Source organism: Fringilla coelebs (genome assembly GCF_963513975.1).
Source record: "Fringilla coelebs genome assembly, chromosome: 1".
Lineage (NCBI taxonomy): Eukaryota > Metazoa > Chordata > Aves > Passeriformes > Fringillidae > Fringilla > Fringilla coelebs.
In genome coordinates, this window is record NC_140028.1 from 121,322,332 (window position 1) to 121,343,865 (window position 21,534).

A 21,534-nucleotide genomic window follows, 5' to 3' on the forward strand; every position below is an offset into this window, starting at 1 on the left:
CTGTGAGGCCAGATCACTTGTGGAAGGCTTCAGAATGAGTTCTTTTAACAGAATTGCAGCTAGAGTGAGAAAGTGAAGGCACATTGATTTTGCATGAGTTTACATTTTCTAAGGTGCATCATGTAATAGCAGAAACTGGAGCAGTGTTTCATTTATCTTGGGGTTTTCATTTATTTGATTTAGTGTTCAGAGGGACGGAGGAGCAAGCAGAAATTAATGTCTCTTTACAGCAGGAAAGACAGAAAGGAAAATAGAAGAGGAAAAGGCAGTTGAATGCTACCCCTTCCTGCTAGATCCCTTCTTCTGCTGACCCTTCATTGGACATAGAGCATATCTGCCCCCTTGGGAGCAGGGGTGCCAGTCCAGTGTCTCAAGACCAATGGAAGCATCAGCAGCTGCAACTCAGAATTTTACATGGGACTCAGTTTGAACAGGGAGAGCCAAGCCAATGGGCCTCATCTTGTTGCTTGGGTGTCTGTGGTCTAGTTTATAGCGAGACTCATGCACTGGTAGCCATGTCCAGTGGGAAGCTAAGTGTGTCCAGCCCTGTTTTCTGGCCCTGAGGCCAACTGGCATTTAATGAGCTGCACCCATGCTATTGAACCCTGAAAAACAGAGTGGCTGCTGCCAAACTCACAGTGGGGGCTGTGCCTCTGGTGGTTCCCAGAATCTAGGGTTGGCTTGGTGGGGAGCTGGCTCGCCTGGGGCGACTCTGTGCTAGGACCTCCTGAGCAGTGCAACAGTGGCAGGAGCTCAGTGCCAGTGCCTGGGAATAGGCCATGGCACGTTTCATTCCACAGACATAACACGTGCTGCCCCCCATGTCTCTCTTTACAGCAAATACATGAATCCTGCTAAGGCAGTAAGCAGCAATAAAAGCTAAGTGTTTACAAGTTTGTTGGTTGGTGGGGGTTTTTGTCTTTTTTTTTTTTTTTTTTTAATTAACCTCTTCTCCTCCCTCCCCCCCCCCCCCCTTCTAGATTATGGATGTGATTAATTTTGCAGGTTGTTAACCTAGAAATAAGAAAAGCCAGATTAGGGTGTGGGGGGTATTAGTAATTCAGAAGAGTGTATCCTACATCACAAGCAAGAACAGCAAGTGCTTAAAACTACCTCATTTTTCTACAAAAGTCTACTTTAATGTTGCTAATTGCACCAAGCCCCAAAAGTTACCATCCTGTCTACATGTGCTGCCACCTTACTCCCTGGGGGTTTTTTATAGCAAGAAGAAAGCCCCATTAAAGTACAGTTCAGATACAAGTGCTGTACTTAATCTAATACTCAGTGTTACACTAAAGGTTTAAACAATGCCTGGTTTACTCTTCAGCAGAGGATTTCTCTCAGTGTTATTAGGGAAGAAGATGGCTTTGAAAGTGCTGAAGTAAGCAGTAAATCCCTCCTGCTTCTCTGTTTGTTCTGCACTCCTCTCAATAGGCTTGTATTGCTTGTATCTCCTGCAAGGAATGTGAACAGTTAGTTGCTGAAAGACTTTTAAAGCAGGGTGCACATTTAGCATGTGACCAGTGCATAAAAGCACTGATCATGTGCTCATCATGCATTCTCTCTCCTCCTTCCCTGTTCAATTGCATCTGATGTCTGGCAGCCATAGGTCAGTAGTGGTGACAGGGGCCTGGTTAGGGAGAAGGAGTACTGGAGTACTGCTGCTCCATGGAAGTGTGTGTTTCTCATCACTCCTGGGAAGGGTGAGCCCACACTTGACTCAGGAATCTTCATGCAGTCTCAAAAGAGAAACTTCCAAAGTCTCATGAGAAACTTCCAAATTAATAAGGCAGCAGCAACGTGTGCTTCTGTCAACTACTGGCCTGCATGCTCAGCACCTTTTCCCCAAAGGATTTATTAATCAATGATTTAATGAAGAATTTGTTTGGTTTCACTGCATATATAAATCACATCATGCAGTATGAGTTTGCTTTCTGCTTACATGAAGTTCCCAGGCCTAGTATTACTGTTTGTGCTCATGGGCACAGAATGTGCCCATTTTTTCTTTCTGAAAGTCCTTAACATCTGCATGTTTTCCAATGGTTTTGTGGCCTAAACCAGTAATCTCATTTTCTTGAATACTTGCCAGAATATTTGTGAGCTGCAATAATAAAGAAACAAAAATGTAGCTAAAGCAAATTTAAATTGTTCAGTTTGTTAATTTAAATAATATTTTTACAGTTCTTTGGACTGTTTTTAATCATAGAAACTAGCAACTTACTTGTAAAGGACAAATGCTCCAATGGTACCAAACACTGCCAACAAGCCAAGGAATATAAAGACACCTTCTGTTGTTCCAGATGATGCTCCTATAGTTCAGAAAGTAGATTGATTAAGAGTTAGCCTCTATTTTACAGTGAGATAGACTTTCCAAAGAAAATGCCATTTTTACTTATTGCTGTACCAACTGAAGCACAGTTTGTAATTCTAGTAGGCTAAGCGTTGGAGGTCAGTGACTGACAGGAGGTGGTGCTTTCACATCCATGTAATTCTTGATTCCACCAGAGTGTGAGTTTGTGCTTTGCCAGTTTTCTCATATGAGCCCTGCTCGTCAGACACATGGCTACCCTTCCAGCATGGAGAGGAATGAAAGGCCCTGTTGGCCCCCCACAAGGTGAAGCTAATCTGATCCTTGCCATTTGTTATGCTGGAGAAATGTTTACACTGACTATAGGATAACTTTGACAAAATTAGATGGGCTCATCCAGAAGGTGACTCAAAGCAGTAACCTCTCTTAGATCCTGATTCTGCTTTGAATATAGCAGAAGCCCAAAAGTTCAAGTCAGCTTTGCCCTCTGGAGGAAACCTAGACAGACCAGCCTTACTGGGCTAAAGCTAGTCTCTGTGAATACAGTTGAGAAAAAACCTTCTGCATGCTTAGTTTCACCTTTAGGAACCAGAATGCACTTAGAGGTCAGGCATTGTGCCTTATTCATAATGAACTGATTCCAGTACTGATAAACTTACACCTAGATTAAATCAAACCATCAAAAAATGCTATGGAAAATGACTGCAAAGGGTCGGTTGTTTGGCTGATAGTAATTAGAGAGCTCAGAAGAGTCACTAGGATGCTGTAATAGAAAGTCAGGAGGGCAATGAAGTGGGAACAGAGAGGCAGCACTAGCTTTTAGACTTCTGACTGAGGCTGAGTTTAATAGCTGGTTCTGTCAAAGTCTTTGATAGCTATGAGCTAGACACAGTGATACTTATCCAACCAAGGTGAAGCTCTTCTTTAGAAACAGTTTGGAAATGGTTTGGAAACACTGGGCAGACTCTCTAGTCACTGGATGTAACACAGATCATTCCAGAACATAATTCATCTTATCCTCATGTAGAAATAGAAACCATGTCAAGGCCCATGGGCAGTAAAAAGGTCCCAGGGCAGCCAACTGTGCTGCAGACTTTGATTCTGTCTCTTGAGCTGAATTCCCTTCTTTTTCTGCTATCTCTCCATGTGTGGAGTGGGCTGGCTGGCATGTTCCCCACCTGCTTTTCTGCCCAACATTTTTCTGTGGAAAATTACATTATGGCTTAAGAACTCTTCATGTTCTGTGATACTGAATAGTTTGTGTAATTACTGTACTCATTGGATTGTAAACAGAAGTCAACCCAAGGTCTAACAGCTAAAATTCCCCCAGGGTAATAAACATCATTTTATCTTTGCATGGACTCTTAGACAAGCTGGTGCAGTCCCAGCTGAGGCTTCCAGGCATAACAAGGACCCCTCTGTGCACTCCTGTGTTCTCTCCCCCTGCAGGGAAATGACCACAGGGAGAAGCTTTTCACCAACGACCCACATCTGCTCTTTGTGGACTCACCTCCATTTACAGAAATCAGGGCACTGGCAAGGGCTTGACTTGTGTCATCACCCAGGGTGATGTTTATACAGTATGTCCCAGGTTCCTCAAAAGCTCTCCTGATGGTGAGTAAACACTCATCCGTGACGACGATGGGGTCGCAAACCACGCTCTTGGACACCTGGCACGTGGGGTCAGAAACTGCTGTGCAGACATCTGTGGGGAGACTGGCATGGGAAGAGAGAGCACATTGCATCTGTGGAGTCCTGCCAGCCCACTTAGCCCAGCTCATAGACACATTGCTCTGGTGCACCAGTTTCATACTGGTGCCTGTTGAAATCAGTGGCACTGTAGTGATTTAAGCCGATTTTATTAATACTATATGTATTTTTTTACATACCTATACATTTATATATGTACATGTGGATTTTATATAGAATGCACGTATTCAATCTGTAATATTTATCTGCTTGTTTTGCTTATCATTTAACATTTTATGGTGATCACAGGATTAGCTGCATCAAATCAACTTATACAGTCCCTGACCTTTAATACACTTAATACACATCTTTAAGAAAGGAATGCAGATTCTTTTCAGTAGTATCATGTTCTGGAAAAGAAAATACTCCCTTAACAGAGGTTAATTGTATTCCAGTTGTATTATCATGGTGTTTCTTGTACTTCTTAGTCTACCTCTTAGTCCTTCTAAGACCGAGGTATATTAGTCCAATGTTTTTACATCCAAGAAGTTTCTTGGACTCACCCATTTACTTAAAAACTCATGGCCAAAAAGAAAGGATTTCCTTACAGTTTCAGTAAACTGCTTCCCGCTTTACTATAAGTGCTGAAATCTTGTCTTGGCCAGGAGACTGTAAATTGTTTTTTCCCCACAATCAGTTCCCTATTTTTACTGAGACTGGATGTTTGCTCTGAATCCTAAGTCCCTGGCAGTAGCCTCTGTTGGCATAGTTTAAAAATGAGACTTGCATTATCTTTAGTTCCCATCAAGAAATAGAAACACCGCAGTTCCCAAATTTTGTTTGTACATCTGCATCTAAGTGCATATAGCATTCCAGCACCTAATTAGTTTTAAACAGGGATGACTGACAGCTTCATTCACACACTTACCTCCCTTGGCAGGTAACAACGAAGTCAACCAGTGAGTTTTCAGCTTGACTTTCTGTCATCTGGATGCTTGTCATCTGAATAATATTTACCTCAAGGATTCCCTCTGGGAGAGGAAACACATATCAACTGTAGGACACATGACAAGCTTTGAAGTCTATGTGTACTGAACCTCGAGTGTTTGGCTGATGCTCAGTTCAGGTCTTGTTTTTCATAACCTCCTCCCTCCCTTAGCACTCCTCTTGAAGGCTTTGAAAGCTGAGGAATTTTCCAGTGCTTTCCCTGTGAGGCTGCTCATTTCTGGTCTGCCTTTTTTGCCTCATTATTGTTATTTACTTCCTTATTTCGCTAAATCACTACCCACAAATACAGATTTCTCTGCATTCAAAGGCCAGTTCAGCCTTATGTAAACCTCCTCCCCAGCCCATGTGCTCCTGCTGCGGCATGTTCAGAAGCTGGTGACAGAGAAAGGAGTGGCACAATGCACATCCCCACCAGCCCATGGGGTCAGCCATCAGCAGGGATCCAGACCAAGGTCCAGCCTCACGTGTCTGAAAGCAAGGGGTCATAATCTCTGCAACTAGCCCCTGGCAGAGTGAAGGCAGAAATCAAAGTCAGCCAGTTAGATGTCTGTACATTAATCCTTAGAACTCTCAGCTATGTCCATGAGAAGGATCTTTTTGTGGATCTCTTGTAACTGAAAAAAATGTGTCTAAATAAACATTATTTCTACCATGCATTGTTGTTCATCATTAACATCATTCCTCTGTTGGGGTGTCAACACATATCCTTACCTACAACATCAATACTACTTCCATAGTATCCATTTCTGTAAATATGGCAGCCTCCATCAGGATTGTCCTCCACTGACTCGACAGTGGCAGAAGAGTCAGAATCAGAAGATGGTCCGGTCGTAACTGTTCGAGGCAGAAGAAACAGAGATGCAACAACTTTAGAGCAAGCTCTGCTTTGGGGTATTCTGAACACAGCCACATGTTCCAGCTGTTCCTTCATTCCATAGGCTGTCAGTGGCTTTGGTTTGCAGCTGTGCAGTCGTGGGTGTATCTGTGTAATGAGCTCATGGCTGTAACCCCTACAGAAAACACATGTGCCCAGCTTGAGAACCCTAGAGTGGCCTGGGGAGCCTCACTCCAAAAGCCACCTGGCTAGTCACCCATCTCTGTGAAATAAAAGGGAGACTACAAGGTGTAATACAATTAAATACTTCTTTAAAATCCCCAAATCAATTATATAAGAAATCCAAAGGCCAATAAAACATTTTAAATGCTTTTTTAAAAGCTGGTATTTTCCCACTGCTCTACATTACAGCTAGTGGAAAAATGAAGAGTGGAAGTGGTGAAAATTATATCTTTCCTTTCATTTTTCATTCTCACTCCATATTTTGGTAAGAGCACATATTAAAATATGAAATTTGAAAAATATAGCCACATTTACAGTTTCACAGTAGTAGTATTATGGCTGAAACTGCAGGCCTTCTTAAAACCCTCTGAGAGGATAAACCAATGCTGAACATAATAAAAGTTATTCCGAAATATGTTAGTCAATAAATTTAAAGTGGAAAAGCTGTTCTGGGTTAATGCCATGTGGAAATCCCATATTTTTGACTATGACTACCTTTTTCTAGTTCAATCCAATCTCATTTAATTTTGGATGGAAATTAATGCAATCCAGAAAGGAGCTTGCTATAAGAGTTTTCTGAAATTCCTTTTTCTCACTTGAGATTTACATCTTACCACAGAAGATGACCCTGAGTAGACAAGGCTAGAATCTCCTGACCAAGTGTGGCAGAGATAATACAAACTTACATTTATGTTCACCTGAAGACCTTTGTATGCTGTTAGTGTGCTGGTAGAACTGGATGCATAAGGAGTTAAACGTGTAAGTGATCCCTGCCACAGAATCCTAGAAGAGTTAATGCTTATTGATTCTGTCCCTAAGCCAATTTTATAGAGAGTTTCCAGAGGCTTGCAGACCTTTCATGATGACAGTAAAACTACTAAAGGTATTAACTTTAGACATCAGAATATAGAGTTTTAGCATAGCTCCTAATGCCAGTGCTGTTTGATAAGTGCTTACCTGCTGAGGTGGGTGGTGGTGCAGTGGGTGTTACTGGCCTGCAAGGTACAGGTATAATGGCTTGGACAGTTAAATTCAGAGTGAAGTTTCCTTGCAGAGTGTAGGTGTGAGATGTACTAGAACCACTGGCTACAAATAAGCCACTTCCATCTCCAAAGTTCCACTTGTAGGAGATGGCAGAATTATTCAGATAGTAGCTGGGATCATGGATCTTCACATCAAATGTAATTGGTGAGTCTTTGATGAAAATGGAGTCCGAGATGTTGCGGTCATGTTTTTGGAACATACTCACAGTTACTGGAATTTTGTCTGGAGGGGGAAAAAAGAGGTAAATAAATAAAGCAGAGATACCTGGCTGCAAACAATAAACAGTTCCAAAGCCTCTGAAGAGCAACAGCCAGAATGTGAGACGTAAACATGGTATCTTTAACACAGGTGTGTACTTTAATTTGATTTATGACCTGAGGAGTGAATGTCAGTAGGAAACAGCCAGAAAAATATGGGGACAAATGAGGAATCACAGACATCTGTGGAAGATTGCATTATCTCTCATAAATAGTTTTCCATAACAAAGTGGAGGGGTCACTACTGAACTAGGCAAAAAGGTTACTTAAGCTACTCAAGGCAATTTACCAGAGATTTTATGCTAAAAACCTTTCTCAGGCCAATATCTTCTTTCCGTGCCAGACGATGCTTGTGCTGAATTATTTTAACAGCTAAGCAACAAATCCCCCAGCATGTGAGCACAGCCGATTCCAGCAGGCTCACCTGTCACAGAGTAGGTGGTGTTTGCTCTCGCAACTGGAACGAATCCCCGGTGCCCTCTCCTGTAAATGGACACTGCCATCCCGTGTTCACCAAGAGTGATATTTGCTGTGTTCACTGAAAACTTCACTGAAGATCGTCCCGTTGTTTGGTAATACTGACCTGAAACAGAATGTGAACGTAACATTTTCCCCCTCAGCCTCGCCACAAGTTGGTTTATGAGAGGCAAAGGCTCTGAGAATCTTAGATTGTAAAAATCAAAATTAATAGTTTAGAAATGTCTTCCAATAATCTGACAGGTGATTTCGAAGGACTGGATACTTTTACAGTGTGTTTACTCTCATAAATTCCAGTTTTTCAAAGTTGTCAAAAAGATGTCCCCAGTTTCACTAATCCAAGAAAAAAATTGCCAAGACATCTACATCTTTCCAAGGCAGTTGCATTACATTAAGTCTTTAGGACTATGTAGTGGATGGTGTGAGGCCTTTTAAGTGATCTTGTGTTTGCTTTCAGCGTAGCCAGAAGATACAATACCTCCTACTTCATATTCTAGAACCATTTTTATATATTTGATTTTTTGTCTTTTTAACAGCTGACTGAGGTAGCTGACCTCTGCATAAAATTTGGAGTATTATTATTATTATTATTATTATTATTATTATTACTCATACTGGTACTGACAATAATACCGACTTAGCCAGGAGAACTGAAGGCACTAAGATTTAGTATGTAGCCAATGGCAGGAATAGGCCAACCATTACATACTCAGGAGCAGGAAACATTGAAAATCAGCATCTGTGACCAGAGCAGCAGAACAGCCAGTGGCAGTTCTCACCTCCCTAGAGACAAGAAGTGCTGCACTGTTAAACTGGTGATACACAGCACTGTGTTCTCTCTTAAATCTGAAAGTCTTAAGTGGCAGTGAGCTGTCAATAAATTGTCTGACTGACCTGCTCAGACTGTCTGTTTTCCTAGAAAAAGATCTTGAGTAGTACTGAAAGGAAATTCATTTTCTTCAGTGGTAGTATTGTGAATGCAGGTTTAAAGAGAATCTTCTGGTAATCCATGATTTCTAAACCAAACAACTGATGGCCCCTTTGCAAAATTGGGGAATTAATTCAGTATTTCCACTCAAGAGTGTGGAACCATTTTTAAAGCGCTTTTAGTAAAACCTACTTGACAAATGAGATGTGTACAAAGGGAATGTAAGGTCTGCAGCACCAGCCCAGGGATGTGTTGCAGTACTAACCAAAAGTGTGAAACACATAGACAAAGTTCCTTCTCCTCCAGCCCGGGTGGTGAGGGAAAGAACGTCCATCTGGGAATACGTTGTGGCTGTGGTTGCTTGTGCAGTTTTCCCAGCCACAGCTGTCAATCCATTCAGTCCAGTTGTAGACATAAACTTGCTGATCCATGGAAGCTGGAGGATCTAAGGATAGAAGTAGGACATGTTCTGGTCAACTGAGAAGTGTGCAGAGAGTCAGAAAACAGGAGGCAAGCACTGCAGGTCACAGCAGTTGCTGCATTTAAACAACAGGTGAAGTGGGGTATTTTTAGACTGATGTTAATTCTTTTATCCTGAAGTTGTGCTTTGTTTGGGTTTCAATGTAAACACAAAATGGTTCTGTCTTGGTGCTATTTTACTAAGAAGTTTAAAAAAAACTTTACTGTCTCATGGGCCAGACACAATTTAGAAGTACTTGCCCAAAAACTTGCTGTTGACTACACAGGATGCTACTGTTTTGCTGAGGATAGCAGAGCTACCTAAGTATTTGGCAGGCAGAATCTAAAATTGTAAGTACAAAGAGTGGCTGTGAAAGCACTGTAAGGAAGTGACTTTGTCTGTCTTGTCAGAAAAGTTTTCAATGGTGCCTTTAAATAACTTAGATATGAATTTCTGTCGTTTTCTGACTATAAATGGGAAGTTTCCTCCCCCAAACAGCACAGCAGATAATAAGTAAAGTATGGATATAAGCTGCTAACAAAATATTAGATAGTTAACTGCAACTTAGGCTGACAAAAACTTGCTGATATGCCTTGAAATGAAAATTACTTTGATCAGTGAAAAAAATTGTCGAACATTTATGCATTCGGAGGATGAAAGGAAGAACAGCATGTGTTGTTCTAGATCCAGCTGCTTAAAACACTGGAATTTTGATAGGCTTTTTTCTCCATGTAGTAGTAAGTAGGATGAAAAAGGGTGATTTTCTGAGTAACATATTGCTTGATTTTTAGATATTTATTTATTTATTTTTTAATTCCTAAAATGTGGAAGTGTGAGATTTACTTTTTTGTGCAGATAAGGTAACTGAATTCTACAAGTCATAATTGAAAAAAAACCCACCCAATTTTATAATTTGACAGCTTTATAAGCTCTAAAGAAAACAGTGTAACTGTGCAACACTGCTCCTGAGCTGAAAAGCAGAAACAGTTCTGTTGGGAAGTCAGATTATGTGACTGCTTTGAGAAGGCAAGTTGGTAATGATGGTCAGTCTCAAATTGCCTGGTCAGTGTATTTGGAGTGGGGCAGAGCACTGAAAATACCACCATGATCTTCTTAGGAAAAAACTGGTGTGGCACAGGCTGGGTATGCACAGGGACGTGTTATCAGTTATCAGTTATCAGTTATCAGTTAAACCCAGCATGGCTACTGTTCACTGGGTGTGCCTGTGATGGTTTCAGAGCTCAGTGACACAGTCACAGCAGCACAGGCAGGTGTGAGCACGGTGCAGGGAAATTGCCATTACCTACCCCGCGTACAGTTTCTCCTGTATACGATGTTGCCATCATTATCTTCTGTCTGGCACTTGGGAAACTGGAGAGTCACAACAAAGCTCACGTTGGATCCCACCAGTGCTGGGCTGTCACTGTCCAGTTTGGCTGTCACCCTTCCGCCTGAAAAAAGAAAATTGGTCTTGGCTGCACTGAAAGGTGCGTTGCAGCAGAAGGTGCCATCAACTTTTACCATTTACAGTAGAAATGCTTTCTTGGTTACTCTGTTTCTAAGGGCTTTCCTGCTCCTAAGCCACTTGTGCTCTTACCAAAACCCCAACTTCAAGCAATCAGAGGGGCTCAGCATATTCCCCCAGATCACTTACTGGTCTGCCCTTAATTTTCTTCCTAGAGCTAAGAATATTGTTTTCTACCTGTGAGGGTCAATGTATCTCAAAGGAGAAAGTTCTTGTTTCTCCCCAGGGACAGCCATTGGCCCTCAGCTCAGACCAGGTGGCAATAGTCATGGTCTTAGCAGCTGAAGCTGCCTATCCTCCAGGGCATGATCACATCATGGATTGTGCTGGAGCCCTGACCATCAGTACTTCTTGATAAGCATTAATGTCTGAGATTAGTCATAATGGGAAAGCATTTTATGAAATAACTCACTCTTCTGCTTCCTCAGACAACTCACTGGGAATGGTATCAAACCCAGTCCTCTCTAACTCGCCATCTGTGCAGCAGTGGATGTTGCCCTCATGAAAATGCACTATAGCACCTGCACTCTGTGGTGGATTTTGTGGCCACTACAGTTTTTCAAGTGTCTTTGAAACATGTACGTGCTATCACCTTTCCAGCAGTCCTTCCATCTGGGATCTCCTTCTTCCCAGAAAGGATAAAGTTTTTCATTCCATTTATTTTGATCACTAGACCAGCCTTGTAGCTTCTTGTAGGATGTGACAGGAGAAGTGCTTCCATGGTTCAACACATCTTGAAACCCTAGAGAGAAAATCAAACATCAGTGTTAATGCAATGCAATTTTCCCTACTACTCTATAAAAACATTACTCTTGTGCTGAACTTTGAGCATGTACTGGTAGAAAACTTTCCACCAGTAGAAAATTATGGAATTTTATCATTGCAGCTATAAACATTCACATCAACTATAATCAACATAAAAACAATTCCACCACTGTCAGACTGACATTTTTTTCTACTTGCAGTATTGCAAACTTCCCAGACAAAGAATAAAAATGTTTACAGTGTTTTGACTGTATCAGAGCAATGGTTTGCAAGAGTTTGCATAACCCTGCAGCAGTCAGGCTCTCTGCACAGAGGTTGCTTGATTTCTGACTGCTTTGCCCAGTAATAAATCTACAAGTAAAAGGCTAACGGGATAAATTCATTCTCTGTCTGAGTTATGCTCTAGTGGAAGTTGTGCCAGGAATTAGTTTTGACCCAGTGCAGCTCCTTTGGTGAGTTGGCTGGTGGTTTGGGTGGGAGGGGTGGAACCAATTATAACAGAAGCTGGTATTTCCAGAAAAGGAAATTTAGAGCTGAATAGTAAATTCAATGTGTTTATAATATAACAACAATAACATATTAGCTTCATGCCTTTTATTTAGAAATGGCTCCTATATTAAATAACTTCAATAACCTCTTTCTTCTCATATTACTACAAATGATGGGCTCAAACTTTTCCCAGGCTTCTAGGATCCCTCTTTCTGTCACAAAGGACACATAGTGGAAAGCAACATAAATATCCAAGTAACCTGTAGGAACACGTTGGCCACTGTAGGATGCCATAAAAATACGTTAATAAGAGAGCTCATGGGCATGGTTCCATGAAAGCCTGGAGGCTTTAAAGAGCTCTGCCATGTTAAGCAGGTAAGGTAACTGCTGGGTGGGTCAATCTGTCAGAACATTAGGGGAGTCAGGATTTCTGCTTTCCGTGGCTTCATTGGAAAGGTACAGCTGGTGCAGAATGCTACTTAGATTTATACCCAAGTGCAACAAAGTTCTGGATGACTTCAAGGAAAATGCAGAGACCTGTAAGAAGGGCAAGAATTGCCCTGTATGCTGTAACCTAACTGGTTGTATTGGAATTTCTCCAAGCTTTGGAAAAGACACAGAGCAGGTGTAGCCAGTTTAGGCACGGTCTTTACAGGTGGGCGGCTGCTAATTTTACTGCAAGAGGGAATCAGAGAAACAGCTCAGAAGAAGAGGCAGGAGCTGCTTTCTCTTGGTGTTTTATTGCCCAGTGAGATTTCTGCTGGGCAGGAAGAACATCCCTTGGCCGGTCCCATCCCCACTCTGAGCTGGTGCTGGTACCTCTCTCCCCACTCTTGAGGACTGAACAGTTTGAGGAAAATAACAGATTTTGCACTCAGAGACACAATCTCCCACAGACTTTTGCCCTCCAGGAACTCCCTGCAGTCTCACTTAAATCACTTGAATCAAGTCTTTCCTGCAGATTTAATATTTTTTGATGTGAGCCAGCATAACATTATGAGTGGTATTTACTTAATGACCTGTATCCCATGCTGTATTGTTTTGAGTCTTGGTCAGAAGGAGAGTTTGGTAATGTTGTTGTTCAGAAACCTTGCTCAGGAAAAAAACAAATTAGCAACTATAAAAGTACTTCACAAAGGCTTAGCAAGTTCAATTACAATTTGGGTATCATTAAATTAATGTATCATTCAAAAGTAAATGGCTACATAATTTTTGTAATTTATTTTTCCTATTCTCCTTGATTTTCTGTAAAAATTATTTCATAAATAAAAATGTTTTGATTTTGTCATATCAAAACTTTTCAATCATTGTTTTTTCCCAAATTTAATTTATCAAAAACAGCTGGAGCACTTTTAATTTTATAAATGCTTTTAATTTTGTGTTTTCATTAACAATCCTTGAATTCAGAATTCATTTTCTAGTCCAGTAATAGCTGTTGTTACTGCTTCTAAATCCCAAGCTGCTTAGGAATTTCTTTGCCTCTCTGATGTGTTTTGTTTATTTCAGTCAAATATAAAAGGTTTCACAAGCTTCAGGACAAGACAAAGATGGTTTTTCAGATGAGGAAAGACTTCTGCACTGGTTTCTCTAACACAAGGAACTGAAGATTTTCAGTTGGTGAATTTAAAGGAACAAAAAGCTTTAATGTATTTCTTTTTTAACAATGAAAACCACTCAAGAACAGATGTTGGTCATAACCAAAATTAGAGCAATTCAGTTCAAAATAGACAGAGTAATGTTATGCTCCAAGGAACAGATTCCTGTAATAGTTTTGGTGAGGTGATCATAGGGGAAGAGATCTTTTACTTCAATTGACTTTCTTCTTTCTCATTCTGGCTTTCATTTTGGTGAAAAATGTAGCAGAGACAAGTTCAGTATTTCCTGTGAAAGTGTATTAGCCATGAAAGAGAGAATGAGAGCCAATGTTAGGACAGCAGAAATAGAAAGATGACCCAGCTAAAGAGGATAAAAGTGTATTAGAAGTAAAAAGGCTGATGGAATGGCTCCAGACTGTAACATAAACTTTCTAAAGTTATGTATAAAAGCATAATAAAGCAGGACAAAAAAGAATTTGAGGGACAACTTGAAAAAACATAAAAACTACAAATTATTTTTTTTCACTGAATATAAACTAAGCTGGAAAGCTTGCCAGGGTGTATGGGCCAAATGATGATGTAGATGCAAAAGAAGCATTCAGGGAAGGTAAAGGAGTAGCACAAAAGTCAAATAGGTCAGCTGGTTTATATTTTCATTCACAAAGGAAGAACATAGGGAGTTTCTGTGATAGAATTTTTTTTACCATGACAGAGAATATCTCTCAAAATGAAGTGTTGGCACATAAAACCCAATTATAGAACAAATCAACAAAATGACAAAGTTGTCTAGATAGGATGGCCCAAGTATGGAAGCTATTCAAGAGTGAAATAAATGAGCTATTAACCATAGCATGTAACATCTTGCTTAACACTGCTTCAGTGACTGAGAAACAAAAATTGGCAAATGTGATGACAGTTTTTAAAAACACTTCCAGGGAAGATTTAGAGGATTAAAAAAACCCTTTGGGGCTCAAGTTGGAGAAGCTGGTAGGAACAGCAGTGAAGAACAGAGCAAGTAGGTACAGTGCATTAATATGATTTGCCATAAAAGGAGTGCATTGCTCACAAACATATTCTGAGTTTTGCAAGGGAGACAGAGAGCATGGGAACAAGGCTGACCTGCTTGTTACAGTCTGCTTGAGTTCCAGACAGCACTTGATGAGGTCCCTTGCTAAAGGAACATAAAGCAATTAAGTTACCGTGGGATAAGAACGAAGGATTGATTTCACATGAGTAAATGATTGGTTAGGATATTAAAAAAAAAAAAGTTATGAATAAGTGCCCAGTTTTCTCCATTGTTAAAATAATTTAAAATGTTCATAATCTGAAAAACAGGTAACAGCAAAGTTCTTTAATCTGCTGAGGACTGTGCATTAAAGTAATAGAGGGGAGGACTGTATGAAATTAGATGACTCAAGAATAAAACTGTATGAAATTCAACAGAGTTAAATGTAACCTTGCATTGAGAATAAAGGGCTCTAAACTAGCTCTAAACTCAGAAATGGGATCTTGCAGCTTTACAGTTTTGAATGCAGTACTCATTGGTAGTTGAAAACCTAGGAAAAGGCTAGCTAGAGAACAAAGATGAGGACATCATTACAGCATTTTATAATGCCATGTCTTGAGTACTGTATGCTCTGTTCTCTGCAGCTCAATCACTATAAAAGAATGAAAAAATACAGGGAGAGGTGGTGAGGATGCTACAAAGGGATAGAATTGTTTCCATATGAGGAACAGCTGCATAGACTGTGTCTTGAAGCCTGGGGAAGAGGTGACAGGGGAGAATATAAAAACAGAACCATGAACAGCATGGAGGAAGAAGCTGAAGGTACAAAAGGTAAGGGGAATCAAATGAAACCAGCAGGTTTCAGGTTCTAAGCACATGAAAGGTACTTCTTCACATGAGGTACAATTTAAGCGTGAAATTTTTTGCTGGTAGGATGTAGTGCGTCCCAAAAAATTTACATGTGTTGCAATGAAAACCCAAATGCACGAACAGATGGAAAAAGTCTAGTAAAAACTGTTAAATACAATGACTCTGCAACTGACAGAGCTAATTCTATAAATGCTATAAATCATCAAAAGCTGGAAAAGTGTCCTGACCTGCGCAGGTATACATCCGGTACTATTCTCCATTGGAGGCAGCTACAAGGCTAGATGAATGCTCAGATGGACTTCAGCTTTTAAGGTTTTCAATTTCCTTACTGTACATTCTGGAATTTGAGTTTAAAATCCCATTTCTACGTCCCCAGCCCTGAACTCAGTCATCTTATGACTTGAGTCAAATTGGGAGCCCGGAAAGAGGCAGATCAGCCTGCCCACTGTGGCTTGCAGATCTAATTCCTTGGCTGGGCTCCTTGAGGTTTGGGATCCACAGGTCCAAGTGTCCCAGTGGGGAGCACTGTTTCTGACCTGGCCTCTCCCAGCCACAGCTGAGCCAAGCCAACTGTGCAAAGTCCATTCTGCATCTGCCGTTTTAGCCGCGCTTGAACTGGGGAAGCATTGCTAAGAACTTGCTGCCAAGAGCCAAGCTTTAGCTCCAGTCAGCTCCATGTACCTGCGGAGCACCGGGAACAGATTAGCGAGCAGTTCTCAGCACACCTCTCCAGCTCAGGCAGCTCCTGTACCCCGAGCCAGGCAACCCTGCGGTGGGACCGGCTGTCGCCGGCGGGGCGGCGGGCAGGGCTCCCGCCGCGCCCAGCGCAGGTGCGGGAGCGGCCGCTTCTCCTGCTCCTGCGCTGCCTCGGCACACGGAGCGCTCGCAGGGGGGGATGCGGGGCGAGGGGAGCACTCACGTGTGTTGGCAGCGCAGAGCAGCCCCTGGGCCAGGAGCAGCAGTCCGAGGGGGCGAGCAGCGCCCATGGTTCCGAGAGCCGGGGCTGGGTCCGCGCCTGCCGAGAGCTGCGCACCGAGACTCCTCCGGTCCCCGGCGGGAGGTGAGAGTGAAGCTTCCCCGCCGCTCTGCTCTCCGATTAAATGAAGGGCCCCGGGACTCATCATGTGATGGAATTAAGCAGAGATGCATGATTTTGTCTTCAGCTTCTTTCGGCTCATGTGCTTATGACTCACCCCCTTTGCTTTCAGCGTTCCCTGGGATTACTGAGAGACCTGTTTGGAGCCACACCATTCACCTCACAGGCATTTTTATACTAGTTTTGCACTGTGATCAATTTTTGTACTTCATTTGTTTTTAAATTAGGAATCCAAATTAACTCTTGCCCCAGCCTGATTTGCAAGTGTTACTACAACAGCTCACTGCATTTGACAAACCCATCTCTACTAAACCACATGGCTCATCTCATATGCTGGGCAACAACTCTAAACTGAACGGAAAATGGCCAATCCAACACATCTCTTGACTGGGCTCCTGATCCCAGTTGATTGTTAAGGAAAATATTATTTAAACATTTAGTGGGTACATGCCTATCCAATCTAACCATGGCTAGAGGTGCCATCACAGCCCCTGTGTGGTGATGGCCACTCAATATCCATGACAGATAACTGATGGTATAAACTTCATGGATTGCAGCAATAAACAAAAAATAGACTTTGCTGCCCAGCCTAACAATGATGTGTAACCAGTGGCTCAAGAGGGGCAGCGTAGATTGGCAAACACTGCGCCTGTGGTTCAAATTCAGGGTCAGTGGGCTTGCCCAGCCCAGATGTTCTTCTACAGGAAGTGCAGCAGCTCATTTTCACTGAAGCCCTGGCAGCCTTGTGAAGTTTCTTGCTGTTTGCAGCAAAGAACAAGCTTTGGTAAGATGGCAAGGCATAGAGGCAAGTACAGTCCTGAAGAAACACCTGAGTCATAGTTTCAGTGGTCCCAAAGAGCAGCACTTGTAACTGTGGCACCAGCTAGCCAGAAACCAGTGAGCTGGGCAGCAGTAAACCATTTTTATTTTGGGCAGGGCAGGTGGAAGTCCATCACTCCGAGGCACTGTCAACAGAATGAAGACATTGCCCAATGGAGAGGGATTTTAGAACTCTACTTTTTTTTTTTTGGTCATTTCTTCTATTTTTCTTGTGTTTTCTATTAACAGTGTAAGTTATTACCACTGCCCAGAGCACCCCAGCCAGCATTTCTCTCAGTAGTGCAGGCTCTGATGTCCAGTCCTGTGGATCTTGCATATTTAGAATCCGTGCTTCAGCATCCTCCTGGCTGGAGCCAACCCTCCCTGCTACTGCCAGCCAAGGAGCAGGGTGACAGCAGCAGCCTTAGGGCTACAGGCTTGTTCAAACTAAGCCCTCATTATCTGACAGAAACAAGGGGGAGCATAAATCGAAGTCAAAGCTGTGATTGACTGTGCAAAAAAAAAATCATATGACTGCAGCGTCCTCATGTGATTGTTGCTTTTTTTTGTTGTTTTATTCAACCAGCTACATTCCCAGTTGAAATGTCAGGTTTCGAAGGCATTCACAATTATTTTTTAAACCATGTGGGACATTAACTTTAATTGCACTCCTTTGTTTCCAGGTTGTTGATCCTAGAAGTGAAAAGTGACCTTCAAACACTGTGGTTCAGCACTGGGAGCCTGATCCAAAGTCTGCTGGGGAGAAAGGAAGTTTGAATGCTCATTCCCAAGAGGGTTTTGAGAACCTCCAGAGGAAAACTGCTGACAACAAATGCCTGTTAATTAAAACCAAAAATTTATCAGCCTTAAAACAATAAAGTTGGTTAGGATGGAGTTTTTTGCCATGTTATTTGATACATGAAATTGTTACATAAATTTTGAGTGACAGTCTGAATAAGAACCAGCTGGTAGAAATTATTAAACATGTTGTAAATAGACTTCAGAGGCACTGAGGGTCAGGCCTGTGGGTAGAGGAATCCAAACCCACCAGGGCTGGGGTAATAACTAAAAGGTGGCTTTACTGTGACACTCCAGTCCTTCACATTCTTCCTCCTCTGCTCTTGGGCCTTAGATTACACATTCCTGCAGGGCTGACACAGAAAATATTTGGGTCCATTTGTGGTGTGGTTGCAGCCAACATTCACGAGAGGAGAGGAGAAGGGAAGAAAGAGCTAGGGGGAACAGAAGTGTAAAGGAAGTGAAAAGAATGAAAAGCTAAGAAAAATGTGATAAGTCAAGACTGAAGGGACCATCTGAAAACTGAGCTGACTTTTCTAATTGTTCTAGCCATAGCTGACTTGTCTGAAACACTGAAGGATTGCTTGAAACCTGTGGATCATCATCAGATTTTAAATTACCTTTATAGTTTCTACATTATTATTCTTGGTCTCTGAGAAACAGCTTTGCAATTTAAACAAGTGAATTGAATCAGGCAGCTGTAAAGGAGAAAAGGTTTGAAATATATCCTAAACATTCTCCCAGCAAAGAAACACACATTCAGGGAGATTTAGGGCTTCATCTGACAAAGAAGTGCGTGGGCAGGAAGTGCTTGGTACTTCACAGCTTTAGCAGCTCAGTTATTAAATCTCATTGAGGAGATACACATCTCTGCTACCTGAAGGCTGTCAGATGACAGGGTGTGAACACATCATGTGTACCTGCATGTCTAGACTGACAGAGCTGGCATGCTCACACTGCTATCACACCACCATCAACACAACACCAACATGGGAACTGTTTATCACTGCTCACAGGAACTTCAAAAAAAAAAAAAAGAAGAAAAGTGCAAAGGAAAAAAAAAAAGAAAGGAAATTAAAAAAAAAAAAGGGGATTTGAAGTATGAACTTGGCCTTTGGCCAAGAAAGTAAAGGAAAACAAGACAATCTTGGTTTGGCAACCAGGTACATTTAGGTAAATATTTTCTGCCATTACCAGTGATCTCTCAAGGGAACTCAGGGCTTGACAAATTTCCTTCCTGGGAAGAAATCATCTGTGCCTTGCTTCACACGGGACAGTGGGCATCAGCTGATTGAACCAAACATGTAAACAAAGCTGCCTTAGCAGGCTGCAGTTCTTCTTGTACTGGGAAGGAAAAAAAAGCTCCTGATCAGTTTCTAGTATGAACTATCTCACTTTATTACTGAAAAATTATTTAGCCCTTGCAACTGATCAAAAAGGCTTTTGGTAATTCCAGCACCTTTATTTTTTTGCCTTTGTAGTAGCTAAAGCTGTGCATTTGACCATTTTTTCATGGGAAGGTGTTTCCTGCAGTCATACATTTCTCAAATTCCTGTGTTGGGCTTGGTGATAGAACCATAGAGGGGTTTAGGTTGGAGAAGACCTTTAAGATCATCGAGTCCAACTGTTCACCCAGCACTGCCACTAAACCACTCCCTAAGAGACACATCTACACACCTCCAGGGATGGGACTCCACCACTCCCTGGGCAGCCTGTTCCAGTGCTTGACAACCCATTCTCTGGAGAATTTTTTCCTGATACCCAATCTAAAACTGTTTCCAATTTTAAAGACGTTTTTAAAGACAATTTTCCAAACTTGGCATTTGAGCACAGCATGAGATAAGGCTCAGCAGTGACCTTATCTCTCCCTACAGCTACTTGAGAGGAGGTTGTAGCAGGGGCTGATCAGTCTCTTCTTCCAGGTGACAGCCAACAGAATAAGAAATGGCCTCAAGTTGCACCATGAAAGATGTAGTGGGTTTTTTTTTTTTTTTTTTTTGGTGATACAAATAATTTTTGGCCAGATTTGCTCTTGAGGGAAGGCTTGAATGAGCCTGCCAGCTCTCTGCTTGTTTTGGTCCCTCCCTACAAATGCTAAACTCCCTGTTCAGTCATAGCCACATGTGTGACAGTGGCCCAAAGTGCCTCATGAAAGCAGCTTGTGGGGAAGGTAAGGGAGCCCAAGAAATCACCTGCAGCACTTTGCAAATCCTCACACAGCTCAGCCTCGAGACACAGACCCACAGAGTGCCCTGGCCCACCCATCCTCACAGCTGGACTTGTCCTCCCTGCCCATGGCAGGGCTGCAGATGACCAGCAGTTGAAGACAAAGCACAGTAACAGATTCTGACCATCCAGATTGCAGTACACACCTTTGCTAGAGGTATGTAAAGGAAGCAAGTTTATTTATTACCCCTGGATAGGTTTGTTGTGGGTTTTTTCACTGTGATGACCGTGCAAGGAGGAGGTGCAGCTCTCCTGGCAGTGCCAAGGCTCTGCTGGGGTAGCCCATGGACTTCCAAAGTTTCTGTGAGCTTCTGACCTGGTGTATGTGCACCCCAGGTGTCCCACTTTCAGTTCTGCAGCTGCCAGAGTTAATTTACAATCTGGACATTGGTTTTACTCTGCTACTTTTCTCATTGATTTAATGAATGGTTAATGATGTATTTTGTAGTCACCATGATTCATTGAGGCACAGACCTCTTCCAATCAGGAGAGTGGATAATTGCAGTGAAAGCACATGATCATGGCTGCACGAGACCCACATTTTTTCATCATATTTTAATTAAATTGATTCAGGCTTCCCTGTTGCTCAGAGAGGTTTTAAAAGATTGATTTTGTATCATTCAGCTCAAGAGAGCAATCAAATTTTTGCTGAAAAGTTCTGTTTTCTCTAAAAACATTAAATGATATTTTGGCCAGGAAGAAGAGAAAAATTTCTTAAAAAAAAAAGGTATCCAGAAACATCAAACCAGCAAACCCCAGCCAAAAAAGTAACCTATCAAAGAGAATATCCTTAACAAGAACATCTGCTCTGTGGTCTCCTTGGTGGGAGGACACTGAAGGAGAAGTAGTTTCACAGCCAGAGCCCCTTTAAAGCTTTTCTAAGAAATAAAGTAAACTGAACATACCCAGTGCACCTTGCTCCCTGTATGTGCTATGTTTCACATACTATGGGCAAGAGATAAGAGTCCACCACAGAAGCTCAGTTGTTTTGTGGTCCAGTGAAATTGCCTTGACTGCTTAAGAAATAACCTTAGCACTTCCCTGAAATAGAAGTCAGAAAAAATGAAAATGCTGGCAGCTGAACTTCAGCGTAACATACTCTTTAATGTGTTAACAT

At 41.9% G+C, this 21,534-nt stretch overlaps 1 protein-coding gene across 1 annotated transcript; it reads right to left on the reverse strand.

Moving 5' to 3' along the window:
* Window positions 1–1,121: 1,121 nt before the first annotated feature.
* On the reverse strand, window positions 1,122–16,627 carry GPNMB (glycoprotein nmb; the record flags this gene model as incomplete). The annotated part of the gene is given in 13 exon segments (XM_084211607.1): window positions 1,122–1,454; window positions 2,222–2,309; window positions 3,819–4,024; window positions 4,926–5,028; window positions 5,717–5,839; window positions 7,020–7,328; window positions 7,788–7,946; window positions 9,034–9,213; window positions 10,536–10,679; window positions 11,346–11,495; window positions 16,398–16,479; window positions 16,482–16,535; window positions 16,538–16,627. Coding segments are annotated over 13 exon segments (1,842 nt in total). The 3' UTR covers window positions 1,122–1,300.
* Between the last annotated feature and the right edge of the window lie 4,907 nt (window positions 16,628–21,534).